This window comes from Vicugna pacos, chromosome 12 (assembly GCF_048564905.1).
Source record: "Vicugna pacos chromosome 12, VicPac4, whole genome shotgun sequence".
Classification (NCBI taxonomy): domain Eukaryota; kingdom Metazoa; phylum Chordata; class Mammalia; order Artiodactyla; family Camelidae; genus Vicugna; species Vicugna pacos.
Genome location: NC_132998.1, coordinates 6,776,372 through 6,786,415, shown reverse-complemented (window position 1 = coordinate 6,786,415; position 10,044 = coordinate 6,776,372). Strand labels below are relative to the sequence as shown.

Sequence of the window (10,044 nt, the reverse complement as noted above, 5' to 3'; positions counted from 1 at the left end):
AATTTTTAATATGTTGGACTATAGTAGTGGTGACGAATTTAACAAGCAATTAAATGCAGATCTTTCTTTGAGGGCTATCACTGGGTACATATTTTGGACTCTTAAAATGACCAAAGATTCATTTTTAAAATGCAGTTCATTACATTGATATTAGTATTCATACAATATTCTGTTTTCTTTATCTCCCATATATTTGGCTTCCTGGTTATTTATCACTCTGCTAGCCCTATTAGTTTCCTTGGCTTGCTGCTATCTGTTTGCTCAGTTTAAATGCTCTACAGTCAACATTTCATATTTCAGTTGGTAGATTAATATCAATTCTGTTTTATATAATTCCAAAGCATGTTTCATCCTTTAATAGGAATTGCTGGTGCATTTCTCTCTTCATTTTAACTTAATTCTTGTTCCTTTTGGCAGTTAAACAATAACCTTTATAACTGATGGGATCCATTCAATAACGTGTAATTTTAAAGCGTCTTCATTAGTAAATGTTTTTGATATATTAAATCTTTATATCCCTTATTTTAAATATATTTGAGGCATTTAAAATATTTTTCTTGTTGCAATTAGAAAAATTATTGATTTCTTTTTAATATTATTTCACTCCTTATTTGACCAGTCTTGTTCTGGAAAATTGATGCAGTCTATTGCACCAATATTTTATGATAAATTCCGCAATCCTTTTAGCTTTGGTAAGTCAAGGTTGAAGGAAAGGTCATGCTTAGATTTTTTTGAAACAACTATTCTCATTTTTTTCATAAAAGTTATAATTCTCAAAGAGGTTCATTTATAGGGGATAACAGTGGTGACTTGATCAGGGTCAGTACAGAATAAGAGACCAAATCTAGTTCAGGAAGAGACAAAATAAGATAGACTCATAAGACAGTTGCTTAGGGATCCTGACTTCAGCATTCCCCTACTTCTTTGAGAGCAATATAATTCTTTTGACTAAGTCATTAAAGGCTTGTTTGACTTGTTTGTTCCTCAGACTGTAAATAAATGGGTTTAACATGGGGGAAATGGAAGTAATGAGTATTGTTACTCCCTTATTAATGGTCATTTCATCTTTTGATGAAGGTTTGATGTAGACAAAGATGCAACTGCCACAGGTGATAGAAACCACAATAATGTGGGAAGAACAGGTGGAAAAGGCTTTTGTCCTTTGCTGGGCAGAGGGGAATCTGAGAATTGTTCTGATGATATACATGTAGGACAGAACCATGCACAAGAGAGTCATAAGAAAGATCAACACAGAGCCAAAAATAACCATCTGCTCAATGAACCATGTATCTGAGCATGAGATCTTTAGGACTGGATTAACATCACAGAAATAGTGATCGATGTTAGAGTCACAGAATTCCAGGTCCAGTCCCAAGCTAAGTGGTGGGAATATAATCAACAGAGTGGTCATCCAACAGCAGAAGATAAGCATTTTGCAGACCCTGTGGTTCATGATGGTCATGTAATGCAGGGGTTTGCAGATGGCTATGTAGCGATCAAAGGACATGGCGGCCAAGAGAAAAAATTCTGTTACTCCAAACACATAAGTAAAAAATAGTTGGCTTACACAAGCATTATAGGTAATGGTCCTGTCACCTGTTGATATACTGTACAAGAATCTGGGAATACAGGCAGAAGTGAATGCGATTTCTAAGAAGGAGAAATTTTGTAGAAAAAAGTACATTGTGGTTTTAAGGTGGGAATCTACTAATATGAGGATGATGATGGTCAGATTTCCAGTTACACTCAACATGTAGGTGATAAGTAGAAATACAAAAACCAGAATCTGCAGCTGTGGGTCATCTGTCAGTCCCTTTAGGATGAACCTGGTTATTGATGTATGGTTTCTCATTCCTTGGTTCGGACTTCTGCCCAACATGCATGTGGAATTGAGGGAGGCAGGATCTGAAAAGAGGATGGGAGAAATGTTTTACAATGAATTTTGTTTCGAAAAGCCAAGAAATGTATTTTACATGTATTTTGTTTTACTTGATAATAAGTGTTTTAAAATAATTCACCTTTTCAACTCTGTTGACATGTCATTTGATAGATTTGAAACTTAGCTTTCAACTATTTTGACTGCAACAGATGGTAAGATACACAGTTTATATTGCAGCCTATTGTACATGCATAAACATACACACAAAGACACACAAATATACACGCTTCCACTTACCTAAAATAAAAATTTAAAAAAGTATATACCCTTTTCTCTGATGGTTTCTGTTCTATCTCATTAAAAATACAAATTATCATCAAATTGATTTTATGCTGTACTGAATTATCATGACTTATGGTTTGAAAAATGGACTTTTATGGATTCTTTCAATAATATAGTCCAAATATTATAGAATTTCTTCCTGATAATAAAACTTTAACCTTTTTACATTTGCAATAGATTTGTTCACAGAATACTTGTTTCCCCGGTAACAATAAGATCATGATTTTTAGTGTGTCCTTTTTCCCCCAAGATTTTCCCCTTTCCATTAATTCAAATTTTCCTCAGTTATTATTTGCCTGAAGTTTTTTCTGGATATATTGAAAACACATGGGTGGTGGTTATGACACAACAATGTTTCTCTGTCTATCTGTCAGAGCAGTTAAGGACTCTGTCCACTGCCATGACCAAAGCCACCATTAATCTACAAAGAGTATTTTCCCTCTGAAAACCATCTCCTAGGTCTTTTCTATGACTTTCTCACATTCACAGAGATCATGTCCAGAAATGCACATTTTGAAATTATCAAATTTTAAATGATAAATTGAAGCCATAGGACTTAGTGCAATTTCCAGGTGACGTACATGGAGCAGGAGAGGAGAGGATTTAGGGATGAAGTGGGAGAAATATCAACATTATAAAGATGAGAAGGGGAAGCGTTACTTACAGAGAGGAGACCGGAAGGGTAAAACAAAAAGCAGTAGTGTGGATATAGTGCAAACAGTGTATCTAGAGTATTGTAAGGAGTGACTGACAGCGCCAAAGGCAACAAAAATTCAAAAAAAATAGGTATATTTCAATTAACCTTAAAGAAACCAGAGGTCAGCCTGTCAAGAGCAGTTTCAGTGGACTGGTGTATTCGGCAGCCATATATTAACAATTGGGATTGAGCTTTAGTGCTTCCTAGTTAACCCTACCGTGAAGCTCCATTGACACTGCAGGTACTTTCTCTTAATCTCCCTGTTTCTCTGACTCTAATAAAGGGAAGGTTTTCTTTGTTTGGTGGTGGTGGTGGAGTTGCAGAGAGTGGCTGAAAACATACTCTAGTGAGAGACAGGTATTGTAGTCATCTTCCATGGGCTACCCGTCTGGAAAAAAAGTTCCATCTAATCATTTGCTTTTCCCTCCCCTTTACTCCGTTTGCTGATTCTGACGTACACCTCTTTTTTAGTGACTGGTTCCTCTCTTCTCTGTTTAGACTTTTCAGAGGAGTCCTTCCCAATCTCCCAAACCACAGTAAGACTTTTCTATGTGTTTTGTCCATCCTATCTATTCTCAAGAAAATATGTAAAATGTTTGTTGAAATAACCACAGAACTGAAGGAGTTTGAGATACAGAGTTACTTTTAGAAAAAAAAATTATCCTTAAATCTAGATCAAGTTATATTGTTTCTTATGTGGACTCAATTTTATAACTATGGACACCTCTTAGTCTGCGATATTCCTGAGTCTAATTTAGGGGATTCTTGTTGGCGTTTACATTTGATGAAGGAAATGTTCTGAATAGCTCTGAAATCACATCATTACCTGACTACCTACTCAGCACATATATAGTACCAGCATTACAGCAAGAACATGCTAACTGACTTATCACTGTGTTTGGCAGAGAGTAGCTCTCCTTTTATGGTTTCCATTCACGTTTCCTCAATATACCTGTCAGAAACTTTTTAAAACCAGACATTGAGGTCTCTTAAATTCTGGATTTGGACCAACAACTACTCTGGATGTTCATCAGCCAACACCAACTAAATACGCTAACATCTACTTAAATGATTTCACTCTCCGATGCTTGTTCAAGATCACCAATGGAATTGAAATAAAAAACAACATTTGTTATAGAAATTCCAGTTAACTGGCTTTGTGAAGGTTCTACTTGATTGCTTTAAAATATTCCTTTCCTGCTGAAGTGGGAGATAAACTTTACCCACTGTGTTCCCATTTCTCATAGTAAATTTCTCAGAGTTTCAGGTTCCATTAGGGAGATAGAGGACTCACCATGGTTAATGTTTAGGATGAGCTGGGGGCATTCGCAAGAATGCAAGCATTATATGTGTAAGAATAAATTAAATAAATATTAATAATAGATTAAATAACTAAAATAATTAAATAGAATAATAGTCTCAAAATAAAGAAAAGGATTACATATGCAGACCTCTTTTTTTTTTTTTTCAGTCTTGAGATACTTAGTTGCAGGACTATCGAACTCTGGAAACTTCAGATCATGTCCTTCCTCCTAAATATCTTGAAAATTGACGTTGTTTGACTGATTTTTGTTTACTCATTTTATCTTTTACAGAACATTTTAAAGGGTGAAGGAGTCTTAATCATATCAGCACATAATTTCCAATTCAAGGCTGCTTCTAGAAGTCCTTCATTTCACCTGTTTTTAAGTGACCCAACATTTATTGATACCCAAATCCAACCTTATCAACATCCTCAATCAACTCAAAATTATAAATTCTCACTTCTTTTAATCAAAATTCAGTTAATTACTCACATCTAATTTCGGCAAGACATATGAAACAGTTTCTAAAATAACATAATTTTATAAGTCTCTCAAAGACCACAGACATAATGGTTTCTGTTGGTTATTTATCCCTGAACATCTGGAATGTTAGAAGGATGAAGAATATGTTTGCATAGGCTTATATATGGACTCCTGGTCACTCTTACTCACCTCACAGGCAATTCTGGGATGGCTTCAATTTATCTGATCCTTCCATTTCTAACTTGTGGCCAAGACTTTCCTAAGGCATCTGTGTTACTTTGAAAGGTAATTACTACTCTCAGGTCTGAAGGAAAATGAGAAACTCTTTCCAGTTTGGAAAGACATGATATTTGGACCTGGACCTTTCTAGACAAAAATGAGAATTTCTGACAGTAATAAAATTGATATTTGTTTTATGTGCCAAACATGAAATCAAGTGAGTAAACATGAGTCCTAGGTGAATTAGGTTCCAAATCATTAATGAATCTTTTGTGTCATCTTTTGGCAAAGAGCCTGAAACACGCAGCAGTGGGGACACCGTCCTCAGAGAACTGAAGAGTCCACGGTGACATTCACTCAGGACTTTTACATACAATAAAAATAAAGTGGTAAAGAGCAAGCCTAAATTTTCTCCCTCGTGTTCAATAACATTTATAGCTGCTAATAGAACACAATTACCTCTTTTCCCCTTTTATTTCTTTACCTTAAGAAACTTCTTATGTAAGTTTATACATATTAATTGATATATTTACAAATGTGAAACTTTCTTTATAAGTTGTTTTTCAAACTACTTTATAATTAAACATTTAAAATAAACTTTTAATCTGAATAATTATAAATTTGCATCATCATTTGGGGAACTATATAATATTTCTTTTTGGAGCATTCCATCATAATATTAAATCAATTCTAACACTAGAAACTTCATGATTAAAAAATTTTTTTCACTATTGTAAAAAAAAGACTCAAACTGATTATGATTATACAACTTAAATATAATTTTTCTACTTATTTTTACTATTCTTATATTTAAACTTAATATGTGTTTGGGTAATCATTTCTATTTTTTTAAATCTCGCTTCTCATTAAGTTCTTAAAATCTTATTCACCATAAGGAACTTTTTCTCTATAATGTCTTTAAATTCCCCTGTTCTTTTTTATTATCAATAGTACATTTCATGGATATTGGAATTTATGAATCCATCTTTTATGGCTCAACTTTTATTTCTTATTTCTCAACTCTCTCCTTCCTTGCTTTCAGGAAGATTCTTGTTCCAAATGTTTAGCATATTGATCATTCTTAACTAGTTATTCAATTTTTTACAAAAGCCAATTACCATGTAGAACTAAAGTTTCCACTTAGGATCAGAGCCCAAATGTGATCCTTACCTCTGAGTGTATAATTAAATACTAATTTGGTATTTATCATTCCTGATAATTTTTATTATATATCCTTAAACATATTTTTACTATGGGGCTTTCTCATTAATGTAATTTACCCACAATTATTATGATCCTCTAAATATTGAGTAGGAATTTGCTTTTATCATGCAACAAGAGAATATTGAAGATTGTTAGAAGTTAATTTTTCTATACAGGGTAGAAGAAAACTTCTACGGAAATTGTTTACAAAATCAGAGAGCAAAAGAAAGCAATGAGATTAGGACATTAATTTACAGCATATACAAAAATAAACTTAAAATGGATTAAAGACCTAAATGTAAAATCTGAAACCATAAAACTTCTAGAAGAGAGAAGACAGGCAGAATACTCTTTGACATAAATTATAGCAAAAATTTTTTGTATCTGTTTCCTGGGGCAAAAGAAATAAAAGCAAAGAAAAAAAAAAACCCCCACAAATGGGACCTAACTAAAATTAAAAACTTTTGCACAACAAAGGAAACCATTAGCAAAACAAAGGACAATCTACTGAATGGGAGAAAATATCTGCAAATGATATGATGGATTAGGGGTTAATAAAAATATATAAACAGTCCATACAACTCAGTATAAAAAAACTGAGCAATTCGATTGAAAAATGAACAGAAGACCAGGATAGACATTTTTCCAAAGAAGAGATATAGATAGCTGATTGGTACATGAAAAGGTGCTCAACTTTGCTAATTATTGGAGAAATGCAAATCAAAACCACAAGGAGATATCACCTCATACCTGTCAGAATGGCCATGATGAAATCTATAAACACCAATGTTATAAATATAGAATTATACAGTTTGAAAGTTTTTGATAATGACTTTTTAGAAAACTCAGTATAATTCTTTGGAGGCTCATCCAAGTTGTATGTATCAGTAATTTTAATTGCTGAGTAGTATTGCATTGTATGCATTTTATAGCAGTTTGTTTAATCATGTACCTGTTGAAAGACTTCTGGGTTGTATCAGTTTTTGGCTTTTATGAATAAAGATGTTATAACTATTATTATACAGGTTTTTGTGTGAACGTAAGTTTTTATTTCTATGGGATACGATGTCCAGGAATGAAAATAATAATTAAAATAATAATAATATTTAGAGTGACATAAAATATTAAATACCAAGGAACAAATCTATTAAAATATGTGCAAAACTGCTGCCCTAGAAATAGAAAAAACTCACTTTTTTTACAGGAAGCAAAAGTCACTGAAATAAACAGAGGGGTATACCACAGTCATGTATTGGAAAGTTCAATAATATAACAATGTCAGCTCTCCAAATTTACCTGTTGAGTTATTGAAATTCAAGAAAACCATAATATTTTAATTTTAAGAAATTTCACAAGCTGATTCTAAAATTTAGATGGAAATGCAAAGGCCAAAACACAGCTAAGGCCATCTTGAAAAATAACAGAATTGGAAGACTTACTATAAATACCAATACCTACTTTCAAGCTATAGTAATTAAGATATTGTGGTACTGGTACAGGAAAAATTAAACGGAATGAAATTGGCCAGTGAAATAGAATAGAAATTCCAGTTACACATCTAGAGTAACTTGGTCACCTGAATTACAGCAAATTCACAGCTGCAAGCGGAAAGGAAAGTTATTCAGTAAATAATGCCATGTCAACTGGCTATTCTATGGGCAGAGTGAAATGAAATTTAACTCCTGCATTACACCTTAGTACATAGTGGAAGTTTACGCAAGTGGTTGTACTGACTTACTCTCCTGCTGGCGGGTTCTGAACCACATTGACAAACAATTGTTAGACAATTGTCAGTTTTGCCTGTTTTAGCTGGACTTGTATACATAGATCAAGTAATTATTCTGGCAGTTACTAATGTGCCCATCTTGATTTTTAGACACTCAATATCCAGAGAAATGATTACTAGGTGGGACTGTAAATCCACTGGATCCACTGCAAAATGATTAACAAGATTCCAACACCTGGCCTCCAAACACACAAGCTCTATGTACTTTTGTGTTCTGTGGTGTTAGAGGCAGTTCTAACACCAGAACTGAAAGGTCAACTTCAACAGACCTCGAGAGAATCTGGAAGTCCCTTTTGGCTAGGTTTAGAATTACTCTGATAAGTGACCATACATTTTGGGAAGGACTGACTGAAAAACTTGTCACTTTGTAATATGTCACCTTTCACAATTCCATCAGTTTTTCATGCCATTCCTAACTCTTGAAAATTTACCTATAATTATTCATTATTATCAAATAAATGGGTGTATAAAAATAAATTGTATTGTTGTATACACAATTTTTCAGAAATTTGTTTTTTTTTACAGCAAATTATCTTTCTAAAAATATTTTTGCAGACTCAATAGTTTGAGAATTTCAGGAATAAAGTGCATTCACATTTCAAGGCTTTTATATAATAATATCAAAATTCTCTCTAAAGGCTCATACTGATTTATGTATCAAATTTTAATTCATGAGAGTGCATCTGTGTCAACACTCAGTTAAACATTGTGTATTATCATTTTCAGTCAAACACTTCTCATACACTTTGAAAATATTTTCTTTTCTCATTACTATTGGTCTTCAAGTTTATTTATATTATTTAAAAATCATGGTATCTCCTATCACCTCTGGAAGAATTGTCTTTGTAGTTTTAGCTATTTTATAATTTGTACTTAAAGTCTACTGTATTTTTCAAATTGTTTTTACATCCCCTCCAACAGAGAAATAAGTTTGCTTCTATTCTTTGTTGAGTTTTATTTTATTATTTTATTTTTTCCTTGTTTTTATAAACATCTATTATAGGTGAAACAAAACGTACCCATATTATAGATGTGTGTATTCACATTTGTACATTACCATTTTTAACAGCTTGAGATAAACTCTGCAATGTCTTACAACACATTAAACGATATTCAAGTTACTGGGTAACAACAATAACAAGAAGTAAACATACAGCAGAAGCCTCAAGTGTTTCCTCATTGTCTAGTTTACAACTCAACTCATTGTCTAGTTTACAACTCCATTTTTATGAGTGACAAAGCAAATTAAGATAATGAAGTAAGAAAAAAAGATTGTTTGCAAGATGGAAGCCAATTTGTACTTCTTTCTAAAACTATTTTTAAGCTAAGAAAAATGTAATTTTAAAAAAAGCAGGCTTGTAGCCATTTTTGCAGCACACATTAGGAATACTATTAATACATTAAAATTACCTTTTAAGCATTATATCACAGAAAAAGTATGTACTCATTACCTTGACAAGAAACCTGGGGCAGGGAGAACAGGGGAAGAGGATTTCACAGGGTTTGAAGCAATACCCAGGTATAAACACTATGAAAATGCAATAACCAATGCTGTACACCTATAAATGTTTTATTGATAATAAATTTTAAATTTATCAAATATTCCATATTCATTGGGGTAATCAAATGATTTTCAATTTAAATAGTTTAATTTTTATTATTACTTATATTTATTTATTATTAATTATATATGTTTTCAACATAAAACAAATATATTCTTAGAACAAATTCTTTAAAAATGTTTTTGTAATAAAAACACTTAACATAAGATCTATAATCTTAGCAAAATTTTAAGTACCCAGAAAGAATATTGTTAACTATAGGCACTATACTGTACACTAGAGCTCTAGGACATATTCATCTTGTGCACAAATTTTGTACCCATTGACCTCTTGTTTCTCCCTCCCTTCATCCTCTGGCAACCACCATTCTACTCTATGCTTCTGTAAGTTTGACTATTTTAAGTATCTCATATAAGCAGTATTATGTTATATTTTTCCTTCTGAATCTGGCTTTCTCACTTCTCCTGATGCCCTCTAGTTTTAGCCAGGTTATCACAAATGGCAGGGTTTCCTTCTTTTTAAAGACTAATTAATATTCCATTGTACATATATGACACATCTATTCCTCT

At 32.6% G+C, this 10,044-nt stretch overlaps 1 protein-coding gene across 1 annotated transcript; it reads right to left on the bottom strand.

Annotated features, from left to right (window-relative positions):
• Positions 1–916: 916 nt before the first annotated feature.
• Positions 917–1,852, bottom strand: LOC102534161 (olfactory receptor 6C2-like). Its single transcript, XM_006219541.3, has one exon. The coding sequence runs from the start codon at positions 1,850–1,852 to the stop codon at positions 917–919; it is 936 nt and encodes a 311-aa protein (XP_006219603.3).
• Between the last annotated feature and the right edge of the window lie 8,192 nt (positions 1,853–10,044).

What these genes read in the sequence shown, in the direction of transcription:
- LOC102534161 (XM_006219541.3), bottom strand. Translation starts at nt 1,852, where the DNA reads ATGAGAAACCATACATCAATAACCAGGTTCATCCTAAAGGGACTGACA.